This window comes from Anolis sagrei, chromosome 3 (assembly GCF_037176765.1).
Source record: "Anolis sagrei isolate rAnoSag1 chromosome 3, rAnoSag1.mat, whole genome shotgun sequence".
NCBI lineage: Eukaryota > Metazoa > Chordata > Lepidosauria > Squamata > Dactyloidae > Anolis > Anolis sagrei.
Window position 1 is genome coordinate 226,954,271 of NC_090023.1, and position 26,072 is coordinate 226,980,342.

General features: G+C 43.9%; 2 protein-coding genes across 6 annotated transcripts in view; one reads left to right on the plus strand and one right to left on the minus strand.

The window, feature by feature from the left end:
- HDLBP (high density lipoprotein binding protein) overlaps window positions 1–4,394 on the plus strand; it is a 74,799-nt gene extending 70,405 nt beyond the window's left edge. For all 5 annotated transcript variants that reach the window (XM_060767955.2, XM_060767957.2, XM_060767952.2 and 2 more), the window contains exons 27-28: window positions 1,051–1,179; window positions 2,047–4,394. In XM_060767955.2, the coding sequence (XP_060623938.1) occupies window positions 1,051–1,179; window positions 2,047–2,133 (216 nt within the window). In that variant the 3' untranslated portion in view covers window positions 2,134–4,394. The remainder of the gene's footprint in view (window positions 1–1,050; window positions 1,180–2,046) is intronic.
- Window positions 4,395–4,396: 2 nt separating this feature from the next.
- The window catches only part of ANO7 (anoctamin 7), a 49,074-nt gene continuing 27,398 nt past the window's right edge, over window positions 4,397–26,072 (minus strand). The window contains exons 16-23 of the mRNA XM_060767958.2: window positions 24,066–24,120; window positions 23,194–23,291; window positions 20,030–20,166; window positions 19,488–19,693; window positions 14,533–14,675; window positions 13,547–13,637; window positions 13,057–13,176; window positions 4,397–5,336 (exon numbers count right to left, since the gene is read on the minus strand). Of these exons, the coding sequence (XP_060623941.2) occupies window positions 5,277–5,336; window positions 13,057–13,176; window positions 13,547–13,637; window positions 14,533–14,675; window positions 19,488–19,693; window positions 20,030–20,166; window positions 23,194–23,291; window positions 24,066–24,120 (910 nt within the window). The 3' untranslated portion in view covers window positions 4,397–5,276. The remainder of the gene's footprint in view (window positions 5,337–13,056; window positions 13,177–13,546; window positions 13,638–14,532; window positions 14,676–19,487; window positions 19,694–20,029; window positions 20,167–23,193; window positions 23,292–24,065; window positions 24,121–26,072) is intronic.

Below are 26,072 nucleotides of genomic sequence, written 5' to 3' on the forward strand. Positions count from 1 at the left end.
GGCTTAACATCCTTAGGGCCAAGGATTTCTAATTGCAATAATGTAAACAATATAAGAGTAATAAAAGAAAAGAGAAAAAGGCAAGGAAAAGGAGCATGAGTCCAAGAATACCAAACAATACTATTACAGAGTCCTACTATCTGAATTTAGTATTAATAGATTGCAGATATTATGTGTGTAGCTTTGTGTGCCGCTCCTAGATGACAAGCTATTGACAGATGATCCATTCAGATATTTTCAAGCTAGACAGGTCCTCCAGGCTTGCAAAATCAGCTGTTTAGAAATTAGGGCTGTGTCCATCTTCTTCCTTTGTTGTCCCAATTCATTTCAGGATGTTAGCCTATAATTTAGCAAGGTCTAGAGAGCCAGAATGGTTGACAGGCAATCTGACAAATAATTTGTACAGATGAGGACTTCAGTTCAAAAGTTTCAAACCAGCAGCAGCTACCAAAGCATATGAAAGCATATGAAAGACACCAGAATCCAAAACTGCCAAATCTTTGCAGCATACCCACAGAGACATTCAGCACATTCATGATTTTGCTTGAATCAGTCTTAATTTTTCATTTGATGATATAATATGCACAGAGGCCAGTTTCACTGTCCATTGAGTGTTGGAAATACAATCGGTCCTTCAAATTTGCAGCGTTAACTTCCATGGATTTTATTATTCATATATTCAGTTAATATGTTCTCTCTAGAAATCTCTAGGTCCTCCAGAGTGACTCTATGGTCAATGTCTGCTGGACGTCATGCTGGAAGTTGGCCATAGAAATGCCCTGGAAAACCTAGTAATTTTTAGAAAGGTGTCCTCTCAGATTTTAAAAAGGGTCTTAAAAATCCTTTTTTTTTCCCCTTTCATTTCATAGGTCCTGCATCACTAACTCCTATAAATGTGCAGGACCAACTTCACTCTCCATTCCTTCCTACCCTGAACACAGATATCATAAAAATACTGTTTCATCTCCCTACCCTCATTGGAAAACGGGAAAAGATGGCTGTACTGAAATATGCATTTCTAGCTGGTTAAATTTCTCTGTATTATTGCAGCTGTCTGATGTGGTAGACAATGAAGCAATGCAAGTCTACATGAAAACACCTTCTCATGATGAAGCGAAGGCTGCATCAAAGGGATTTGTGGTGAGAGATGCCCCTTGGACAGCAGGGAACGCTGAGAAGGTAGGTGTGGCTTTCCACAGACATTACTTTTACCAAAGCAGGGTGGCATCAAATAGGGACTAGAAATTCATGTAGATGTGCCCCTCCAAACAGACAAAGATGGGGAGTTTTAGGCATCCTCTTTTTGCTCACTGAGATTTTGGAGGTAACTGTAGTCAGACCCCTGTACTGTAGTCTTGTGCATGTGTATAGAATCACAATCTGTTTCTGTTTGTTTCATTCGTAAGACCCCGTTTTCATTTTTGAGCTACTCTCCTGAAAAAAAGGTGTATTTCCAAATAAGTTTTTTTTGTCCGAGGTCCAAAAAGGCAAATATTTTCGGCCGATTGGCAGCAATGGGCGGGCTTCCCACGTTTCCCTTCCCCTCAGTTTTAGGGCTAGTGCTTGGCTGTGGGCCTTGGCAGATGCTGGCACTTTGGGCCTGCTTGTCACACACGCACTCTCTTTGGAAAGAGTGTGTGGCGAGCAGGCTCAAAGCACCTGTGTCTGCCAGGGCCTACAGCCGAGCTCCAAAAATCAGCTGATCAAATGGTTACCATTTCTACTTTCCTTTCATTTCACTGATATTTCCATACTAGAGGGGGTGTACCATTTCGTGCCTTCTGAATGAACAAAATGGTACAAAAACACAAATTAAATGTATGAAACAGTAACTGGGCCCGTGGCTACTGTACTGTGAAAATCTTCACCCCATAATAGCAGCATAGTAAGTGAACTACTCTGTGGGTAATGCATTTGTGCCAAGGTAGTAATTTGATTCATAGAAATGGGGCATTCCTTTTTAAAATAAATAAATAAATAAATAAATAATAATAATAATATAGGTTTGGTGTTAAGCTTGGCTTTCCCCCAATTATTTTCCTGCAGGCCCCTGACATGAGCAGCTCTGAAGATTTCCCAAGCTTTGGAGCACAGGTGGCCCCCAAGACCCTGCCTTGGGGTCCCAAGCGGTAATGCCTCGGAAGCAGCAATCGTGTCCAGCCACCTGCCACAGGGTTTCCTTTCCGAATTCTGACCTCACGGCTGGATCTAGTGCAGATTGCCCTTGGGGGTCTCTTAATGAACCTAGAGTGCTACCCTTCTTGAGGTTCTCTACTGTTCCTGTGCTTAGGCCTCACTTTGCTTCATTTCGACCTATTTCTTTCTCCTTTCCCTGGGAGAGACTTTCAATGTTGATTCCTACCTGAAATACATACATTTGTTTTTTTCCATTCCAAATTTCAACTTATTACTTCACGTTGGCCATGGTGTTGCAACCAAACCTCCCCAGGTACATCTTACAAAGCACTCTAGCCTCCATTAGGAGATCTCCTCACTGCAGCTAGGAATCTACTTCCTGTCTCAACCTCAGGAAACACATTTCCTTGACTTTCTACAAAGCCAAAATATTTGCTCTTCCCCTCTTCTTCCCTGTTTCTCCAAGGCCTTACCTTTCTAGAGTGCAATCATGTCCCCCTCCCCGTTTACACTGCCACCTGCCCTCCCTCTAAATGAAAATTAATACGGCTCTTGGAGGGGAGAGTTAATTGGCCCAAATGTATGAGTAGAGAGGAAGGTTTAGCCCAGTAGTCGGAGGCCCTCAAAAGCACTGACAGAGCCCTGGCTGTGCTAGTCTGCAGTGTTGAGCGTACCAAAACCCTTCCTTCATCAGCATGAGTGACGAATTGGAGCTCATCACCAGTGTTCTCCCGCATCACTTTTTCTGTTCTTCCTTCCCAACAGTAGTGTGGCTGAGCTCAGCCAGAAAGCTGACAGTATTATGGGGTCTCACAGAACTTGGTTCAACAAAAGTGCCATGGTAGCTGCAGAAGATGGTGGGTGATTTGCTTAGTGTTAAGAAGGGGCCCTGCGCCCTCCCCAGCTTGGTTGTGATGGCATTGAAGTACCAGGGTTCGGGTGTATCTTTTGCTTTTTACTATTGCCTTCTTTCTACCTCAAGCCAGTATGACAGTGGCCTGCTTCTCCAGACAGCCCCTCTTGCTTCCTGTTATCATGAATATAGCCCCTCTCCCAGGAGAGGGATGTATATGTGGCTTCAGACAGGATCTAGCGTATCAAATATCCCTTCCAACAAAGATGGTCTTAATCGCTGCCACATGATTTGACCTGTGTCAAATGTTAGGCCTTGGAGGGAGGGAGGTAAGGAGTGGCTCTCACTTAAATGGAAGAAGCCGATTGCAGTTCAGTCTTAAAAATGAAGCCTCTCCTGAGGGGAGGAGAGAAGACTTGGTTATGGGGCGATGAACCTTTGGTCCTCCTGATGTTTTGAACTTTCAACTCTCAAAAAACCCCAGCCAGCATGATCCATGGTAAAAAACAAACAAACAAAACAAAGGGAGTTGTAATCCAAAATATCTGGCAGGTTGAAGGTTCCTCATCTCATGATTTACTACATTCTGTAAAAGCCTTCTTGTAGTGTAGCAGCAAGTGTCCTGTCCTGTCGTCTTGGCAGCAGTAGTTGCTGCTTTCTAGCTGCTGCCATAAAACCAATACAAGGTTCCTTGTATTTTAAAGCTGCTCTTCCAGCCATTACATGGTTATCTATCTTTTCTGCTGAAGGTGCTGGTGGTGGTGCTGGCTCTGGTGCCAACTCTGCTCTGTCTGCTCCCCCTTCCATTCCCAAGAGCTTCTCTGAGCCATTAGCTAGCATCCTAGCCCCAGGGTCATTTATGCCCCAGTGCACACTGGGGAAAGGTCTGCAAAGCTCTTGTCTTTCAAGACTGCTCACTTGCCTGACCAGAAGAAAAAGAAGAAAAAACTCTCATTTCAAGTGAGTCTGAGTGAAGGGGGAGAAATCATTTCTCTAAGGTAATTCGATGTCGGGCCAAGATGAGCCCTATCACCACCTGAGCAGGAGAATGAAACAGGGTAGTAGTGTGCAATGTCTTGCCAGCGGTACCTGGTGTCCAAATGTCACACATCACTTGCACATGTGTTTTAGACTTGAACTGCCATTGAGCATGGCTCGAACCCTGCCATTTGTTCAAACTGTTGAGAGTATTCCCTGCCCCTCTGTTCCCCATAGTGTGCAGCAGATGCTCTGTGGAGGTGTGCTCCATGTCCTCTTAATGTCTTCCATATTATGTTTCCATGGCAATGATCCCTTGGCCTTAACTTTGGAATTTGGAGATTATATGCAAAAGATGTATAAAGGCTCATGAGTATGGATGACACTGGAATTTTATAAATTCTAAAAAAATAAAACCTGAAACAGCTTTGAGTGTGATTTATTATTGTTATAATTTTAAGTCAATCCACTTCAGGATTCCAACCAGTTTTTCTGAAATTGATCTGTTAATTCTGATGGTTTTAAGCTTTTTCCAAATTGTAATCAAATTGAATGATTGACAGGGTCTGTCCATATATGTTGAGAGGGTACGCTTCAGGCATGATTTGGATGCACGAAACATAATTACAGTCCTGCATTGTATTTGTAGGAGGAAGAGAAGAACAGCTCAAGCAGTTGAATACGAGTCGTCTCACTATCGCCCTCTTCTGAGTCAGAAATCTCTATTAAGATTCTCCTCGCATGTTAAGCAGTCTACACAGTTGCTCTTAGTTGAGCTCCAAATATGGCAGGGTTGTGGTAGTAATTCTCACTGCTACTCTTAAAGATATTTACTCTTAGGAAACACTCTTGCTCGCTGTTTCACGGCATTCTCTCCCATCACAATAAATAGGAGAAAAGCACACTCCTAATCTGTATTTCGTCTTAACTTCAATATTTTTATAAATAGCTGTGGAAGAACCTCTTCGTTTGATGGTAGTGAAAGAGTGGGGCAACTGAAAAGTTGTCTGCTAGGCTGGTTGGTTTAATCTGTGGTCATAATCTGTTTCTTACTTTCACTACCACGCAACCTTTCTTCACAAAGACTTTGGCAGCTATGTTGACAGGTGAAATTCCCAAGGTCTTAAAATGTTTTGAATACAGTTCTACAAATACGGCAAATAGAGCCCATCAGACTGGGGAAACTGACATTATTGTACAAGCAAGGCCAGCCTGATTTTTCTTCTACCTCTGAAGTTTGCTTCTCCAAAAACTTCATCCATTGGCCTGGAGAAAATGTAATCGCTTTGCCTGGTCCTTGGGTCTGCCACTATGGTGCTTTTTCCACTGGAGGGGTTGGATTTCTCACATCTATCACCTCAATGAGGGCCTATTAAAAAAACAATTAAGTTTAGACATATAAAGGCTTTTGTCATTCACACCATTGGTACATGCGTGACAAATCTGTATCAAAGTGTGACAAAAATGATCAGCTGGTTAGCAAGATGCTATCACATCTACCACTATTAAGTTGTAGAGGGGAAGCCTCACAGGCATTCAGATCATCCTCTTCTAGGTACTCACATTGCATCTGAGACTATCTCTGGGAGATAGCTGATAATTCAATCGTTGATCATTCACTTTGGAAATGCTTACTTGAATTTTAACATCAGTACCAAAAACTGCCCTCCACTTGAAGTTATAGGACAAGATCCTGCATCAGACAATGTCATAACTATGATTTAACTCTCCACATAACCCCTGAAGGGATCGAAGTTTGTCCTGCTTCTAAATGGTGTTACAGGGTAACTAGGTTCCTCTCACTAGAGAATTATGCTGTGATAAAAGAGTAGAGATAGGTCACCACTTTTGCTCCTTACAGGTAAGAGAAAATGATAATGATATCCTGCAACACCCCATTCAGCAGCACAAATTTCAGTTGTTCTGCATGTCTAAGTGGCTTTTGAGGTGGGTGTTCAGAATTATTCTTCGTGTCCTCTGCGAAATCCACACCTATGGGTTTCCTCTCGCGCATGCGCAGAAATCCGGAACATTCTAAGTTTAATGAAATAAAAATGAATATTTGAAACTCCGCCCACCCCCCCACCCCGCCCCCTCTGTATATATATCCCGCCGCGTGCGGGCGCACTCTAGTTCCTTTTCCGCGCTAATCCGGCAGCATCTTGGAACATTCGCTCGCTCTTTCCACTCTACCGGCTTTTGACTAGGACTGCTTCTCCTTAACTCTGTCTTCTCCACCCCCGACTCGGACCAGCTGACTACCCTTCTAAAACTCAGGCTAGCATGTCTTCTCCGTATTTTAAAAATTGCTCAGCCTGCGGGGCTACCTTACCCGAGGCTGATAAACACTCCAAATGCCTATTATGTTTGGGAGAGGCTCACAATCTTCAATCATGTGAAATCTGCCTGAGCTTTACTACTAGAGCCCGAAAAGGCAGAGATGCCCGTTTAAAAGCGCTGCTTTATGAGCGCGCCTTGGCTCCACAGACGCTCCCTCCTCCCTCCCATTCCTCCCCAACCCAAGAGCTCACTCTGCCTCCCTCTCCACATGCTGGAGATAGGCGAGAATCGAGCCAGGCAAATGCTTCCTCAGCGGAGCCGCCTAAGAAAAAATCTAAGCCCTCAAAACAATCCACGAGGGCAACAAAACCGAAAGAGAAATCTTCAAAACAAAAGAAGGGACGGCAACTCACTGGCGAGCAGCCCTTGAGTCCTCCTATGCTGGAACCGATGCCTCACCTCTCCGGTCCCGCCCTCCAGCTCCAAGATCCCCTCCCTTCCATGCTCCATTTGGAAGATCCCTCTTCCCTTCCTCCTTTGGAGCTGCTGGATCCGCTGCAAGCTCAGCAAACTGCGGAGCTTTCTCCTCCGCCCCTCCCACCCTCCCAGTCTTCGCCTCCCCCCTCCCCCAGCCCACCAGACTCGCCGGTACCGAGAGAGACTCCTCTCTCGGAACAACAAACTTCTACGGCACGGGCTCCGCGCCGCCGCCAGCGCTCTCTCTCCCCTTCCCCTCAACCCTCTCCTAACCCCCACCCCCCCAAGAGGACTAGAACTTACCCTCCTGAACAACATCACCCATATGCCCCACAAGACTATCCTTATCATCTGTACCCTCCCCCTCCTCCTTACCCTATGTACCCTTTCTACTATCCTCCTCCCCCCACCCACACTAGGGACTACAGCACCCATTATCCACACCAGTTTGGATACCCACAACCTCCACATGCACCTCCTACAGCTACACTCTCTCACCCTCCAGAAGAACACATTGAATCAGATCCTCCTCAACCTTTTCAAGACCCCCTTGCTCAACCTCATCAAGAAGCTGAGACAGTGGACCTAGAATCCGCTGATGACACCCCAATCATACATGAACCCCTTCCAGACCCTGACCCTTCCCCCAAAAATCTGGAAGAATTTAAAAAGTTCTCTGCTTTGCTCATAAGGCTCTCTAGATCCCTGAATCTCTCTACACCTGAACCCACAGATACTGTGGTAGATCCATGCTTCACTTCTACTGAACAACAACAACCTGCTTCCACTGTGTTGCCCACCTTATCCTTTCTACTAAAGATCTTAAAAAACACTGGTGTTGCCCCGGCTATGATCCCGGCAACCCCCAAAAGGGCAGAGAATTTATACCGTATTGATCTATCTTCAGCTTCCTGGCTATCTAAAATGCCTAAAGCAAATTCTATAGTAACTGATGCTCAACCAAAACCTGTCCAACCAAACCAAACTTCCCCCTCTGACAAAGAGGGAAGGAAACTTGACTCTATGCCCAAAAAGTTTTACTCCTCAGCATGCCTATTTGCACGCATGGCTCATTATGGGGTTTACATGAGTGTATACCAAACCCTCCTATGGAACAAAATATCTTCCTATTTGGAATTACTGCCTCCAGCCAACCAGCCACTGGCTCTGGCCTTTAAGCAAGAGGCTCTCCTTTTGTCATCATTGCAAAAAGACCTTGCAAGAAACACAGCCGATGCTTCTGGCAAACTCATTGCAGGCTCCGTGGCCCTTCGCCGCCATGCCTGGCTGAGAGCTGCTATCCTCTCTCCATCACAACGCACTCTCATTGAAAATCTTCCTATGGACGAGGCAGGACTGTTCAACCCTGAAACTGATTCACAACTTGAACATTCCCATAAAATGAAACAGACGGTCTTCAAATATGACCAACAACCTTACTCTCATCAACGTCAACGATGGGGCTCATACTACTACCGCCCTCACTACTACAACAGGCCTTATAATACCTCCTTCTACAGAGGACGCCAAAGATCTTACACCCAATCTACGACCCCGAGACGTCCCCAACTCCCCTTCAGAGGTCAGTACCGTGGCTCCAGGCCCTCCAACAACTCTAAACGTCGTTTTTAGCACACCACTAACCATTGTCAACCATCCTTCCACACATACATTACCACTTACATACTTCAACAGACTACAGTCTTTTCTTCCGGCATGGCAATCTATCACTACAGATGCCTGGGTCCTTGACATAGTTGAAAGGGGTTATGCAATAGAATTTGACACCTATCCGCCCGTTGGGAGGGTTCTCCTCACACAACCCTCCCAAGAGATCTGGGAAGAAATACACTCTCTCCTTCAAAAGGGCGCCATTTCTTCTAACCCCACACACAATGCTAACACCTGCTTCTTTTCTCGATACTTCCTAGTAGACAAGAGAGATGGAGGGCTGCGTCCCATCCTAGACCTTCGCAGGCTTAACACCTTCATCACACCACGCAAGTTCCGCATGGTTACACTTCCTAACATCCTACCCTTCATTCCTCCGGGAGCGTGGCTAGCAACGGTGGACCTACGGGACGCCTACTTCCATATCTCAATTAGAGAATCTCATCGCAGATTCCTAACCTTTGCTGTGCACAACAACCACTTCTCGTTCACTTCTCTCCCTTTTGGTTTATCCACCTCACCCAGGGTATTCACAAAATGCATGTCAGTCATAGCGGCACACCTTCGTCAGCAAAACATCGTGGTTTTTCAGTACCTGGATGACTGGTTATTTTGTTCTCCTTCAAAAACGCAACTTTGCAACGACATTCATTACACCTTGTCTCTCTTACAGGACTTGGGTCTGGTAGTAAACCAAGAAAAATCCCATCTCACTCCGACTCGACGAATCCAGTTCATAGGAGCCGTCATAGACTCCTCTCTCCAGAAGGCCTTCCTCCCGGACGACCGCTTCATCAATCTTCGACGAGCAATCCTAAGCCTCCAACGCTCCCACAGAACTTCGGCCTGGGCTATCCAGTCTATCCTTGGACACATGTCGTCTACCACAAGTGTAACCCCATTTGCCCGCCTAAAAATGCGGCCACTACAAAGATGGTTCATCAAATCATTCGACCCCCTCCGGGAACCTCAATCCCGCATCCTATACCCACCTCACTCCGTCCTCCACTCCCTCTCATGGTGGACAAAGCAGTGCAATGTTCAATCAGGGATGCCTTTCACTCAACCTCACCCATCCATGTCCCTCACGACAGACGCCTCCAACTCGGGTTGGGGAGCGCACCTCAAAGGGTTCAAAGTAAGCGGCCATTGGTCCCCTCGGGACCGCAAATTCCACATCAACGCACTCGAGATGATGGCGGTAGAAAAGGCCCTCAGAGCCTTTGTCCGCATTGTCTCGAACCGCAAGGTCCAGATTGTGACAGACAATACCGCAGTCAAATATTATCTCAACAAACAAGGAGGAACACGCTCTCAAACTCTACTGTCCATATCAACACGAATTTGGGAATGGTGCATCCAGAGGAACATCCTCCTCACAGCCATCCACCTACCAGGCCAAAACAACACACTGGCGGATTCCTTGAGCAGGTCCTCCAAAAACAATCACGAGTGGCAATTACATCCCACTCAATTCAAGACACTCACTCACAAGTGGGGCACCCCCAGGATAGACCTGTTCGCGTCCCCTGTAAACACACACTGCCCTCTCTACTGCGCAAGGCTCCGCCCTCACGCATCCCCAGGTTGTCTAGGAGACGCCTTCCTGTTCCTATGGTCCCCGGGTCTCCTCTACCTCTTTCCACCCCTCCCTCTCCTATCCCCAGTCATAGCCAAGATAATTCAGGACAACACAGATTGCATCCTGATCACCCCCTGGTGGCCACGACAACACTGGTTTGCTCCTCTTCTTCAAATTTCCAACAAGGAGTTCCTTCGGCTCACTCCGACCCCGGACCTCCTCTCAGTAGAGAACGGCCTGGTCCTTCACCCGGACCTCCACTCCCTCTCTCTGACAGCGTGGAGAATCAGACCACAATGAACCTGTCTGAGGAAGCTTCACGGATTATACTGGCCGCCCATAAACCGACCACTAACAGGTCATACCAGTATAAGTGGTCATCTTTTGAAAAATTTACACGAACAGTGGGCCATACGCCCCTTTCAGCTCCTATCCCTGTGGTACTAGACTTCCTGGTACACCTTTCCAACAAAAATTTCTCCCTTTCTTCGGTTAAATGCTACATAGCAGCGATCTCCTCGGGCCGCAGAAAGTTTGGCTTGCCGTCCCTTTTTCATGACCACTTTATTCAACTGTTCCTCAAAGGCTACAAAAATGTTCACCCCCCTACATCCCTCCCTTCGCCTCAGTGGAGCCTAGAACTAGTGTTATCCCAATTATCAAAACCTCCCTTTGAACCGATGGCTTCTGCCGATGTTTCACACTTGTCTTGGAAAACGGCATTTTTAGTAGCCATCACATCTGCTAGACGGTCGAGTGAGTTAACAGCTCTCCGCTCAGACCCTCCATATATCAGGTTCCATGATGACAAGGTGGTCCTTAGGACCGATGTTACGTTTTTACCCAAAGTTGTTTCTTATTTCCATATGTCACAAGATATTATCCTACCAGCTTTTTTCCCCAACCCTTCCTCCCCGTTGGAGGTAGCATTACATTCCCTCGATGTTAAGAGGGCACTTTCCTTTTATCTCCATAGGACCTCCGCCTATAGGAAGTCCCCAAAGTTGTTTTTGAAATACAGAAAAGACATGCTGGGCCACCCGATATCCTCACAAGGATTGGCCTCCTGGATTGTTTCAACGATCCAATTAGCTTACCAATTGGCAAAGAAAGAACCTCCTTCTCACATCGTGGCGCACTCGACACGCTCAGTGTCCACGTCCCAAGCCTTCCTTCGAGGAGTCCCGTTGGACCAAATTTGCAGGGCAGCTACGTGGTCTACTCCCTCCACGTTTGCCTCCCACTACAAGTTGGACATACAAGCGAAGAAGGACGCCGCGTTTGGTAGAGCTGTCCTTTTCTCCTGTGTGGCATGACCCGCCTCCAGGTCAGTAGCTTGCTATTCACCCATAGGTGTGGATTTCGCAGAGGACACGAAGAATAAATTTAGGTTGCTTACCTGTAACCGTATTTCTTCGAGTGTCCATCTGCGAAATTCACACAACCCGCCCGTCCTCCCCTCTGTCATGCCTCTGAACCTGGCTGCGATTAGCGCTGGGGAACTAGAGTGCGCCCGCACGCGGCGGGATATATATACAGAGGGGGCGGGGTGGGGGGGTGGGCGGAGTTTCAAATATTCATTTTTATTTCATTAAACTTAGAATGTTCCGGATTTCTGCGCATGCGCGAGAGGAAACCCATAGGTGTGAATTTCGCAGATGGACACTCGAAGAAATACGGTTACAGGTAAGCAACCTAAATTTATTTGTGGTGTAAAGATCACTTAGGAGAAAACATAGGACTTCGAACAGGGGTCCCTAAACTAAGGCCCAAGGGCCGGATGCAACCCTCCTAGGTCATTTGTCCAGCCCTAAACTTTAGGCTTAGGGTTGCCTTAAATATGAAATCACTTGAAGACACAAAAAAATCCTAATTAACTTGACCATCTCATTAGACAAAAGCAGGCCCACACTTCCCATTAAGATACTGGTAAGTCTATGTTGGTTAAAATCGTTCTTCATATTAAATAATGTAATGTTCATTCATATTTTTTTTGCACTACAAATGAGATAAATGTAATATGCATAAGAATTTGATCATGTTTTTTTCAAACTATAGTCAGGTCCCCCAACTGGCCCTCTGCTTAAAAGTTAAAGCCTCTGACTTAGAATGTCCTAATTCTAACATACAACATCATAACCAACACAATGCTGGCCTCTATTTTCATTTCCAAATTAGTAAGTTAAAATTTCAATTCATTGCTTAGCAATACTAGATTGGAGTACTGTGACTTGCCTGGATTGCTGCAAACTATACAGTAATGTTAACTTGGGTAGAATTTGGAAAATCACACATAGAGAGGACATTGCAGAACCCTAAATTTATCAACATAGATATTGATGCACAGAGTAGTTCTAGCTCCTATAATTACTGTGTTCAACAGAAAACCAGGAGATAATCCTTCAGATCCTGTTTCAAGCATTTTCCAGAAATTGCCCCCATTCCCCGTGTATTAAAAAAAAACTTTGAACTGCTCGGTTTACCTAGAGTTGTAAGATTTTGGAATTTACCATAACCTTCCCCCAAAGTACATCCTAGATAAATGATTGGTAGAGGGTAGTTATAAGAAAATTGCTATGAGGATATATTCAGTTAACTACAATATCAAATGAGATACAGCAAAGCTATTCAATAAGAAAAACATGAGAGAGCTAGGAATTCTATTTTTTCTTTGTCTGAATGTGATTTTTGTCATCATATTCCACAATTTGCTGTGTGACTGTAATTATTTCAGTTCCCAGCTAAAGATCAACGGAATGAAACTTAGATGTCAAATTGCAATTGAAGGACACCAATGAACTTTGTATGTTGCAACTTTGAAGAAGCTGCTATATTCAGAATCCAGTCTGTGGATTAAACATAGGCAGAAAAGAAATGAACTATTCATCCAGGCTTCGAAACTCCATAAGAGGAAAGGGAGGAACATAGAGACCATTGAAAAGGGGTTTAGTTTCTTTATTATCTGGTAGTCAACACTGTTACTCATCTTAGATCCTTACAGGGACTCTCCCATCCAAATGAAGCTAAATTAATAAGGATAGGCAATCATAAAAAGCTGTATTTAAAATGCACCGTTTACCTTATTTTCAGCCAGAGCTTGTTTAGCTAGATATTGCTCTCGTTTCACTTTTATTTCCACCACTTCCGGGATGTCAGGCACCATCATATCAATCATGCGTGCAATGAAGAAAACCACATGCTGAAAGGAAGGAGGAAAAGGTACCTCAGCAGGTCTCATGCAACCAAATTGTGATGATGCAAATGGGGAGAGCAGAACTCTGCCCTGTTATTGCATCCAGCTATTGCTGATCATAACAAAATATTCAGCAGAAAGATGGGTGGATTGATTGGATTAACTCAGTAGTTTGTGACAGCAAAAAAGATGACTCCATGCAAGGTAACTCCAGACTCAGCCATCCCACCAATATATTTACTTTTTTAAAGTGTTAAATATGGTGAGGGTGGGGTAAAGCTATTTGTAATTTTACCATTTTGGAGGGATCCTTCCGCAAAAGTCTACTATAATGACCAGAGAAGAGCATTGCCAAAATATTTGAATGGAAATGTACCTCAAATACAATGATAAAACCAAGACGAATTGCCAATAGATTCCAATAAGCAAGTGAATATCTGCCACTTTGTTCTCGAAAGGCTCGGTACCTGTGGAGAGAAAAGGTATAGGTTCTAAGAGTATGCTAAATAGCTATCAAGTGATAATCACAGCAATCACATACTTTCAGGACTTAAATTAGTATGTCCATCGCATAACCATACGAGTTTTTTGCAGCAAAAACTATAGTCTTCTAAGTCACCTTAAAGACTTTATAGTGCTAGAAGATCACAATTTTAGTTGCCTCTTTCCATGCCTTCCCTCCCATAACCACGACCAAATATATAAACCTCCCTTGCCTAGTTTCCAAGGGGAGAATGCTTCTGGAACATGGAAAACTCACAGCAACCCAGTAATTCTGGCCACAAAAGCCTTCGACAACACACTACCAAATTCCTTTTAGTTGAATTGCCACAGAGTCCGTAAATAATGTTGCAGTAACATCTGCACTCATTTTATTATGAGCAATGCAAGAAGTCAAAGATTTCTAAGGCCCACTGAACAGATTTTGGATTTGCTATGAAGTAAACATGCATAGTGTAGGACAACAGATGTTACTCTATTCAATTGACACGTATAGAGAATACAAATGCCACTGTATTCCACAAGCATCTTGTTGAATCCTAATTTCAATGATATGTTAAACCATTTTTACACAAATGGCTGGTGACCATGCTAGAGAGATCTGTATGTTAAGACAGCTACATTCATAATTCATGATCATTAAGTGTGCTATTCCATATGTAGCAGATCCGGATCTCTCCTTAGAACCAAAACAAATACCAAGACCAGTTCCCCACAGAGTCTGATCTTGTGCGCAAACTTATTTGCACCCCAAATACAATGATATTTTTTGTTGTGATTTTTTACTTTACTGTGACCTTTAGTCAATTGCCCAATATCCCTCAGCAGCCAGGCATCCGAAATAAAAGCAGGAGGTCCTACCTGCATGTGACATTGTGCTCTTCAACATAAGATTTAGGAGCATAGGCCAGGGTGAAATCAATGTAGCCCTCTAAATTGCTGTCACGAGTGTATTGGTAATATAGCCGAGGGAGAAAGTCAGACGTGAAGGCAATCAAGAAGGCCTAAAAGGAAGAGGAAATAATTTAATCTCACTTATTTTCCTGTGCTGTTTAGAGACACATTCTTGCTGTCTTATTTCCAATCTTGCTGTTGGAAATAAGTAAACAAAATGCCCATCCTGTAAAAGTTACCTTAAGCTATGGGGTGGGAATCATATAGATGTTTTGGAATGGCATCTCCCAACATCCCTCTAGAGCGGCTCTGCACTCCACAACTGCTGGGAGTTGCAGTTCAAGATCCAAAAATGGAGGATTGTACATTTCTAGATGAGATCTCTGGCCCATGTAGCACAGCACTGTCTACACCAGAGAGAAATATGTGTCAAGCTTCTGGGATCTTCCATTGAATTTTTAAATATAGGACCTTTTTTCACACTAGAGAAGGTATATTATCCAGAAACAGATACAAAAAAGGAACCCCAGTAAATGGACATATGCTAAAAATTAAGAAACGCTATGACTCTTGAGTACATGCTCAATCCAGGATTTGTAATCAGTAACAGGAATAAGCTTTCAAATCTTGCAGTTCAAGATCCAAAAATGGAGGGTTGTACACAAGCACATTCCTGGTTTTTCCAACATATTATTTTAATTGGGGAAGGGCACCTATATGGGGATTTGTAAAAAGGCACCATGATGTAATGGGTTGACTGGAAAGGCATGTGTCAGCAGCTGATTGGCTGAGCATGCCAGGAGCCAGAATTCTGATTGGCTACTGTCTCTAGCTTGCTGCGGAGAGAAACAGTTTTAACTGCCATTTTCACCTCAGAGAGTGAAGAGAGCACTGACTGGAAACAGCCAGGAAGAAAATGGCTGCCAACTCTCTGAAGTCTGATCATTTCTAAGGTATGAAGCATATTTTAAAGACTGTTTATTTCCTCTGTTCTCTGTAAGAATTCAGAGAGATTGCTGTATATATTGTTGCTCTGTTTGACCCTTTGAGCTGAAGTAAAGTTACTGTTACTCGTAAGTCAAATCTGAGTGACACATTATTATACTACAGGTTATATTTTGGTTCAGAAACTGGTAAAGCTTCTGTTTATTTACATTTACAACCCCCAACAAGAAATCTTTTATTTAATCAGTGACTACTGTTGCCAAGGCATTTACCCTCTGGAATAAAACCATTCACAGTACTAAACAATGTAAATATACACACTTTAAAAATACAAAAAATTAAAATAGTTCACTTAAAAAAATACAGTTTTAAAAATAATATTGATTTTTTAAAATATAGAATTGGAAGAGACCTCGTGAGCCATCCAGTTCAACCCTTGCCAAGAACCAGGAAAATTGCATTCAAAGCACCCCCCACATATGGCCATCCAGCCTCTATTTCAAAGCCTCCAAAGGAGTCTCCACCACACCCCAGGGCAGAGAATTGCACTGCTGAACAGCTCTCGCAGTCAGGAAGTTCTTCCTAATGATCTGGTAGAATCTCCTTTCCTGAAGTTTGAATACATTGTTCCATGTCCTAGTCTCCAGGGCAGCAGAAAACAAGCTTGCTCCCTCCTCCCTATGACTTTCCCTAACATATGTATGCATGGTCATCATCATGTCTCCTCTCAGCCTTCTCTTCTTCAAGCTAAACATGCCCAGTTCGTTAAGTTGCTCCTCAAAGAGCATGTTCTCCAGACCCTTGATCGTTTTAGTCGTTCTCCTTTAGACACTTTCAGCTTGTCAACATCTCTCATCAATTGTGGTGCCCAGAATTGGACACAATATAGAATCATAGAATCATAGAATCAAAGAGTTGGAAGAGACCTCATGGGCCATCCAGTCCAACCCCCTGCCAAGAAGCAGGAATATTGCATTCAAATCACCCCTGACAAATGGCCATCCAGCCTCTGCTTAAAAGCTTCCAAAGAAGGAGCCTCCACCACACTCCGGGGCAGAGAGTTCCACTGCTGAACGGCTCTCACAGTCAGGAAGTTCTTCCTAATGTTCAGATGGAATCTCCTCTCTTGTAGTTTGAAGCCATTGTTCCGCGTCCTAGTCTCCAAGGAAGCAGAAAACAAGCTTGCTCCCTCCTCCCTGTGGCTTCCTCTCACATATTTATACATGGCTATCATATCTCCTCTCAGCCTCCTCTCTCTTCTTCAGGCTAAACATGCCCAGTTCCCTAAGCCGCTCCTCATAGGGCTTGTTCTCCAGACCCTTGATCATTTTAGTCGCCCTCCTCTGGACACATTCCAGCTTGTCAATATCTCTCTTCAATTGTGGTGCCCAGAATTGGACACAGTATTCCAGATGTGGTCTAACCAAAGCAGAATAGAGGAGTAGCATTACTTCCTTAGATCTAGACACTACGCTACTATTGATGCAGGCCAAAATCCCATTGGCTTTTTTTGCCGCCACATCACATTGTTGGCTCATGTTTAACTTGTTGTCCACGAGGACTCCAAGATCTTTTTCACACATACTGCTCTCAAGCCAGGCGTCCCCCATTCTGTATCTTTGCATTTCATTTTTTCTGCCAAAGTGGAGTATCTTGCATTTGTCACTGTTGAACTTCATTTTGTTAGTTTTGGCCCATCTCTCTAATCTGTCAAGATCGTTTTGAATTCTGCTCCTGTCCTCTGGACTATTGGCTATCCCTCCCAATTTGGTGTCGTCTGCAAACTTGATGATCATGCCTTCTAGCCCTTCATCTAAGTCATTAATAAAGATGTTGAACAGGACCGGGCCCAGGACGGAACCCTGCGGCACTCCGCTCGTCACTTCTTTCCAGGATGAAGAGGAAGCATTAGTGAGCACTCTCTGTGTTCGTCCACTTAACCAATTACAGGTCCACCTCACCGTAGTTTTGCCTAGCCCACATTGGACTAGTTTCCTTGCCAGAAGGTCATGGGGGACCTTGTCGAAGGCCTTACTGAAATCCAGGTACGCTACATCCACGGCATTCCCCGCATCTACCCAGCTTGTAGCTCTATCGAAGAAAGAGATCAGATTAGTCTGGCATGACTTGTTTTTGATAAACCCATGTTGACTATTAGCGATGACTGCATTTGTTTCTAAGTGTTTGCAGACCGCTTCCTTAACAATCTTTTCCAGAATCTTGCCCGGTATCGACGTGAGGCTGACCGGACGGTAGTTGTTTGGGTCGTCCTTTTTTCCCTTCTTGAAGATTGGGACCACATTGGCCCTCCTCCAATCTGCTGGAACTTCTCCCGTTCTCCAAGAACTCTCAAAGATGGTTGCCAATGGTTCCGAAATGACTTCCGCTAGTTCCTTCAGTACTCTTGGGTGTAGTTGATCTGGCCCTGGGGACTTGAACTCATTAAGAGCGGCCAGGTATTCCTGGACGACTTCTTTCCCAATTTGGGGTTGGATGTCCTCCAATCCCTCATCCACTCCATCTTGCTGAGGTTGAAGACTCTCTTTTTGTGAGAAGACCGAGGCAAAGAAGGCATTAAGTAGTTCTGCCTTTTCCCTGTCCCCTGTCAGCATTGCCCCATCTTCTCCTCGAAGAGGTCCTATCGCCTCCTTGTTTTTCCTTTTTCTACTGACATATTCCAGGTGTGGTCTGACCAAGGCAGAATAGGTGGGTAGCATGACTTCTTTCGATCTATTATTTATTTATTTATTTATTTGGTTTACTTTTACCCCGCCCTTCTCACCCCGAAGGGGACTCAGGGCGGCTTACACATCCAAGGCACAATTCGATGCCCATAGCATACATCAATAATAAACAATAAAGCAAAATAACACAAATTAGCAAACAACAACAATACATTGCATGTAAACCCGTTAAAACCAATAAAACCAATAAAATTTCATACAAACCGATACAAACCACTTCTTCCTTATTGCCAGTCAATGTTCGCTATCTCATGGTTCAGAGTTTTCTTCCACATTTATCAGTCCACATATATCAGTCCTGCCGGTCCTAATTGCCTGGTTGTCCTATCTAGTTAGCAGATTGCCCGAAGGCCTGGTCCCACAACCACGTCTTTGCCTTCCTCCTAAAGGACAGGAGTGATGTCGATGCCCTGATATCCACTGGGAGTGAGTTCCACAGGTGGGGGGCCACCACTGAGAAGGCCCTGCTCCTCGTCCCCACCAGCCTTGCTTGGGAAAGCGGTGGAATTGAGAGCAGGGCCCCCTCAGATGATCTTAAATTCCATGGTGGGACGTAGAAGGAGATACGTTCGGACAGATACGCTGGACCGGAACCGTACAGGGTTTTATAGGTCAAGACCAGCACCTAGACACTAAATGATAGTATTTTAATATATTTTTCATCATTTGGAATAGTAGTACGCACAGTTGGCCTTGCAAAGTCTTATCATATAACGCTGACAGTCCATCCAGACCCACTGATCAAGGCAGAATAGAGGGGTAGCATGTCTTCCCTGGATCTAGACACTATACTCCTATTTATGCAGGTCAAAATCCCATTGGCTTTTTAAGACACCGCATCACATTGTTGGCTCATGTTTAACTTGTTGTCCACGAGGACTCCCAAGATTTTTTTTTCCTGGTATTCTAGTATTCTATTTTAAAACAATTATATTCAAATTGTTTCCTGGTATTTTATTGCTTTTAAAAACCTCCAAAGTAACATGGATTTTTTTTGTGTTTAAAGGTAGAATATCAGACCATAATCATTAATAAAAATATATGGTATATCCAACAACAAAATATATGGATAAAATATGACAACAGGCATGTGTCCAGAAAATTTGGCAGGCTAGCAAAAATTCTCCAGGTTGGAGAAGTTGTTCCACTTAAGGATTTCCTAAGAGTATTCCATCACCTCCTTGTGAGGTAACTCTGTGTTGATTGTTTACCCTCCAGCCCAGTCCAACTCACATTGCTAATGACTGCCAAGTGTGTGATGACCTCCAGAATATTGAACCAGATGCCAATGCCTTGAGCTCGCTCTGCCACGGGGCGCCGGTATTCACAAACAAACTTCTGGGCATCCAAGCGAATCTCCACCCAATTGTTAAGCAAGGCAAAAAGAGGTGCCAGAGGGCAGGCCGCCACAAAGATGGTAATAAAGCCAAACTGCAGAACTGAGGAGGAAGGAAGAAGAAAAATATGATAACAACTGGACCAAAGAACCTGATGAAAGAGATAATGGAGATAAGTTTGTTTTGTTGTTGCTGTGAGGATTTGAGTCATTTATGGTGACCCTATTGTGTGGTTTTCCTGGCAAGATTTGTTCAGAAGAATTTTGGCCTTTGCCTTCATTTGAGTCTGAGAAGATTTGGGTATGCTCAGGGTGACCGAAAAATATCACCCACAGCTTGTACTCCCCAGTTCCAGAAACAACCACAGATATCACCTTGACTCGCCCCATCCATCATAAATACGTCCAGTTCTTTCCCCTGCTCCCAAGTACTGCTTACCCATTTCCAAGTATTCATTAAAGAGTCCTTCATAGGGCAGCAGCTCATAATCACACTCCCAAAGCTGCTGGATGAGATGTTCTTGACCCTTCTTATTCCTTGGTTGGTCTCGCTTATGCCACCATGTTTTCAACTTCCTGTGGAAAACAGAACAGGGTGGCTATTAGCATATCCATGTCTTCCCCATTCATAGTCAAGAAATGATCAATTTGCTATGTTTTGTTGCAGTCAAACCAAGGCATGGCAGAATGTCATGTCAGATGGGTTGGACCCAGAGCCCGGTAAAATTATTTTGGAGAGAAATTTTCCAGTGTTCCCAACTAATGAGGATACCCTCCATTATCATTAGCCAAAATGCCAAATGGCCATTAAACTCAAAGCAGGAGAGAAAAACACATCAGGGGATATACTAGGGTCAATGGCCTTAACTGGCTAATGATAAGTAGTAGTCCAATAAATTTGTGGGGCATGATGTTAGGGAAAGATATTATAATGTCCTATTCTGCCTTGGTCAGACCACATCTGGAATGCTGCGTCTAATTCTGGGCACCACAATTGAAGGAAGATGTTGACAAGCTGGAAGGTGTCCAGAGGAGGATGACTAAAATGATCAAGGGTCTGGAGAACAAGCCCTATGAGGAGCATCTTAAAGAGCTGGACATGTTTAGACTTCAGAAGAGAAGGCTGAGAGGAGACATGATAAAAAGGTAAAGGTAGTCCCCTGACATTAAGTCCAGTCATGTCTGACTCTGGGGTGTGGTGCTCATCTCCATTTCTAAGCCGAAGAGCCAGCGTTGTCCGTAGACACCTCTAAGGTCATGTGGCCGGCATGACTGCATGGAGCGCCCTTACCTTCCCGCCGGAGCGGTACCTATTGATCTACTCACATTTGCATGTTTTCGAACTACTAGGTTGTCAGAAGCTAGGGCTGACAGCGGAAGCTCACGCCGCTCCCCGGAATCGAACCTGCGACCTTTTGATCAACAAGCTCAGCAGCTCAGTGCTTTAACCCACCGCGCCACCGGGGGCTCCCCGGAGACATGATAGCCATGTATAAATATGTGAGTGGAAGTCATAGGGAGGAAGGAGCAAGCTTGTTTTCTGCTGCCCTAGAGACTAGGAAGCAGAACAATGACTTCAAACTTCAGGAAAGGAGAGTCCACCTGAACATTGGGAAGAACTTCCTGACTGTAAGAATTGTTCAATCTGCCGTGAAGTGTGGTGAAGGGAGTTGGACTGGATAGCCCACAAGGTATCTTCCAACTCTAAGATTCTATGAATAGTTTTAAAAATGTATATCCAATCCTTCCTCTATTGCAGTCATCCTCAAACTGTGGCCATCCAGCCCAACTCTCAGAATTCCTGACCATTGAACAGGCTGGCTAGGACTTCTGGGAGCTGGAGGGCCTCAGTTCGAGTATGTCTGCTCTAAGGAGTTCAAAGTCATGGTTCCTCTGTGCCCATTTATTGCCTCAGCAGCCCTAGGCAGTAGGCTAGGTTAAGAAATAGTAACTGGCCCAAGGCCACCCAGTGAGCTTTCTACTAATGGGGGATGTGAACTTAAATTGTTCTAGTTCCACACTCTCAACTTGCTACTACTGCAGACCACAGGAGATCCTAAGTAGCATTGGCTGGTCTTTGACCAAAAGAGGTTGTACTCATAGCAACCATATAAATTCTGGGTCATTTGTCGTTGCAAAAAATAGTTGGGAAATTGAAACTTAGTAAAGTTCCTCACCATTATTAAATTGTGCCAAGGCCACCTATGAACAAGTGATGTCTGCAATGGAAGAAGGTTCTCTTAGTCAGTACATTCCTCAGGTAAATATATATTGATGCTATTTGCTAGCTTGATCAAAACAACTTTTAACCACAGAACTAGAACTTTATGAAAACTATTTTGGTTCAAAGCAGTCAGGGCCAAGTCATCATTTGCTTGTTTGTTTGTTTGTTTGCTATATTTATATACTGCCCCTCTCAACCCGGAGGCGACTCGAGGCGGTCAGTCCCGCTTTCCTTTCAGTCGGACCTGGTGGTTCCCAAATTAGTCTTGGGAACCACCTTGAAAACGGCTCGGAAATTTCAACTAGTCCAACGGGCGGCGGCCAGGATGTTAACTGGTGCTCCTTTCAGAGAGGTCAACCCTCCTGTTCAAGGAGCTCCACTGGCTGCCGTTCATTTTCCGGTCCCAATTCAAGGTGCAGGTGCTCACCTACAAAGCCCTAAACGGTTTGGGACCTGCCTACCTGGTGACCGCATCTCCATCTATGAACCCGCAAGCTCTCTTCGTTCATCTGGAGAGGCCCTGGTCACGATCCCACCTGCGTCGCAAGCACAGCTGGTGGAGACGAGGGACAGGGCCTTCTCTGTGGTGGCCCCCTGAGTCTGGAACTCCCTCCCCAAGGACATCAGACAAGCCCCTACGTTGGCAGTCTTTATGAAGAGCTTGAAGACCTGGCTATTCCGGTGTGCCTTTCCAGAATAGGAAACTCCAGCAACACTTCCCAAAAGCACTTTATTAGAGATTGAGATTGTCCGCACATTGCACCTATCAAAAAATCCTTATATATCACCCAGCATACTCAGCACTTTTTAATCTGTACCCATTATATTTGCCCGGCCTAGTTTTTATTGTATCACGATGTGCTGTTTTACTCTTTACTGTTATTGCTTTAATGTTTTTGATTTGCTTTTGGTTTATATGTAATTGTTATATTGTTGTTTTATTGTGGCCTTGGCCTTTGTAAGCTGCATCGAATCCTTCGGGAGATGCTAGCGGGGTACAAATAAAGTTAATAATAATAATAATAATAATAATAATAGTCTTAGAATAAAAAAATGAATGAATTTGCTGCCCAGCAAATTCATTCCAGTTTTTTTACTCTGAAACTTAAATGAGCCTTCAAAGACACATCTTCAGTATCTTGGATAGCTCCTTGAAAATTATACTCGGCCCTAGGATGCATATGCCACCTTGCTGGCGTGGAAACTAATTACCACCACTATTTCCTGTTCATCAGATCACTAAATCAAATAATTTCTCGTATGATTATAAAATATTCAATCTTATTTAATCATTCTAGAAAAGGAGCTAAACATTATCCTGTATGGTACGCAATTCACACCATTCTGGCAAAGCATGAGATCAAAGAGAATACACTCACGGTATGACGATCTCCTGCACATTGTTAATTACTTGCTTTCCCACCATGATGACCAGCAGCTCCTGGGCAAGTTCAATGAGACAGCCACCTGGACCACACTGGGCAAAACAGAGAGAAACATCAGACGGGCAGTGTGTACCTTGTGGCAGATACACACTGACAGTCACTTGAATTTCAGATCCAAGCCTCAAGCAATATTGTTAGAGGAGAAAGCAGGATGGAATGCTCCTCCATAAAAAACAAAAAGATAGGCAGGTAGACTATTATTACACAGAGACAGCTAGAACTCTTCTGTCTGAAATGAGCAATTAATTGCTCAAGGGAATAAATGGAGAATCATATAATGGCATTTTTAAAAAACCAAGGAGCATGGCATCATATGATTCCCCATCTACTCCCTTGAGCGATTAATATTACTTCAATGCTGACAAGTAGATTATGGCAACTGTAGTTTGCAAAGGTCTTCCAATAGACACAAGTTGGCCATTTCAACAGCTTTTGGTGAGAACTAGACCACAGAACCTCTTGTGATGTGCCTTCAAGTCCACTTTGACTTATGGCAATCCTATCATGGGATTTTCTCAGTAAGATTTATTCAGAGGAGGTCTGCTATTGCCTTCCTCTTAGGCTCAAAGTGAGAGAGTATGAGCTCACATTGTCATACAGTGGTTCTTTGTGCAAAAATTCGGGCCCTACTCCCAACATTCAAACCACTGCACTCAAATGCCCTCTTTTAGGAAGTTATACAGTGCACCAGTTGCATAGAAATGAACTCTACAGTCAATTCAGCATCTTTCAGGCAACCATGTTCTGTACGGATAGCTAGAGCAGTGCCATCACCCCATGCTACTCGTTCCATCTGAGATACTCACATCCTCATTGCGGATGCCCAGAAGTTTGGTGTAGTGACCAGGGTAGCCTACAAACCTTGAGTGAAAGAAAAAGGAAACAGCCACTTCAGGTAATTCTAAAAGGTATAGTCAAAGACAAAGTTTCCAAGATTTGCATGTGATGAAAAGGCAAAGAATTGGTAGCCACTGGTGCATTATTTACTGCAGCTCACCATTTCCACCACAAAGAATTTTCAGTCTGCTGCCACTTGTGGCTTGAGTTTCACAATCCAGGTTTCAAAATTGCATAAACATTAAAAAGAGGACTGTTATCCCATATGTGCACTGCAGATGGCAACAGTGCTTTTTCTTCCCCATCAAATCAAAACATCAAGACCTGGTGGTAAGATTGCTGCTGAATTTGCATTTCTGCACATTTAAGCTGTGTTGTGAAAAACATAACTGCATGACCAGAATAGTCGTTTTTTCTCCAATCACAGCTATAAATGAGACAAAAAGAAGTGGAACAAAGTCTGATTCTGACCTGCAGAGAAACTCCTAGCGGCCCCCAACTTTGTTTTCTTGGGCTCTACCCCCTTTTTGGTGGTTTAGTCAATAATAATAATCCCACATTTCACCAATATGGACTTCGCTGTTGCCACTGAAGACTGATAAAATCATGGACTCTTGCAGAGCTAAAGTATCCTATAGGCATGTGGCACAGCTCACAAAAAGCCAATCCCTACATTGTTACATAGCCCAGAAGTGCTACTGTAGATAGGCCATCCTTGGGTCAAAATGCCCCATCCTGGACCAATCCCGTGAGCCAAAGGATGCCAGTGGGTCCACCAACCCAAACCCCTCCTCTGCCATGATATCATCATGGTACTTTAAAATAAACATTTGAACTTTCTCCATACAGAAAGAAACATAGAGCTCTGGTACATGCTCCTTCTTTGGAGGCTTTTAAACAAAGGCTGGATGGCCACCTGTCGGGGGTGCTTTCAATGCAATTTTCCTGCTTCGTGGCAGGGGGTTGGACTGGATGGGCCACGAGGTCTCTTCCAACTCTATGATTCTATGCATTTTTCTATACAGACTCATATATACTTGTGTATAAGCTGAAGTCAAGTTTTGGGGATTTTGATATGACTTGTGGGCAAGTTGAGGGTAATTTCTCTGTGTAAGTAACACAGGGCATCTTGCTTAGAATCAATAGTCCATAGTCCAAAGCATCTCTCTGTTCTGAGAGTCTAATAGAGTCTCTGCCTAGTCTCTAAGCATACAGTTCCTGCATTGAAGTCTAAAATGTACTGTTCCTGCAGTCTTCTAAAAGCATACACTTAATGAAGTCTCTACATTGAAAGTCTAATGGCTTCTGTACAGCATAGTGATCCTACTGAAGTCTAAACTGAACTGTTCTAAAATGGAGTCTGAACCCTGAACAAACCCAGACCTGACCACATGGTCTGCAGCCCCTCCCACAACAAAGAGGTTAAAGAAAATTGCAAACCAATACATACATGTACAATACAGCAGGCAATTTGAATTACATACATAGCAAATAACTAGTGGAGGCTTGAGAAGGTTGCTATTTCCAAATAAGAGAGACTTCTAGGTGTGCATCAATGGAAATCCTGATGAATAAATAGCTCATTGGGTATTGTAATTATGATGGACACCAATACTGCCAACATGGGAGCATGACGTAATATAGACAAACGCTTCTGACTAAACTGGGAGCTGGACTTTCTCTGTTCAGGAATTCAAAGCTCCAACAACAACCCATTTTTGTGCAAAGGCTCATAGAAGAAACATAGCCAAGGTAGCTGAATCTTCATTTTAGATGGGTACACCCTTTGGTGTGCTTCTTTTAATTCCAAAACATATACAAAATAGTAACTTTTACTTATTTTTCTCTTAAAAGATTTACTGCGTATTCACAAAATGGCATTAAATAGCTCTAAATTTAAAATAAAATCAAAGGAAAAACATGTACCCTTCAAACTATCGGACCATCTCAGAGAACTACAACCTCTGATGACCTCA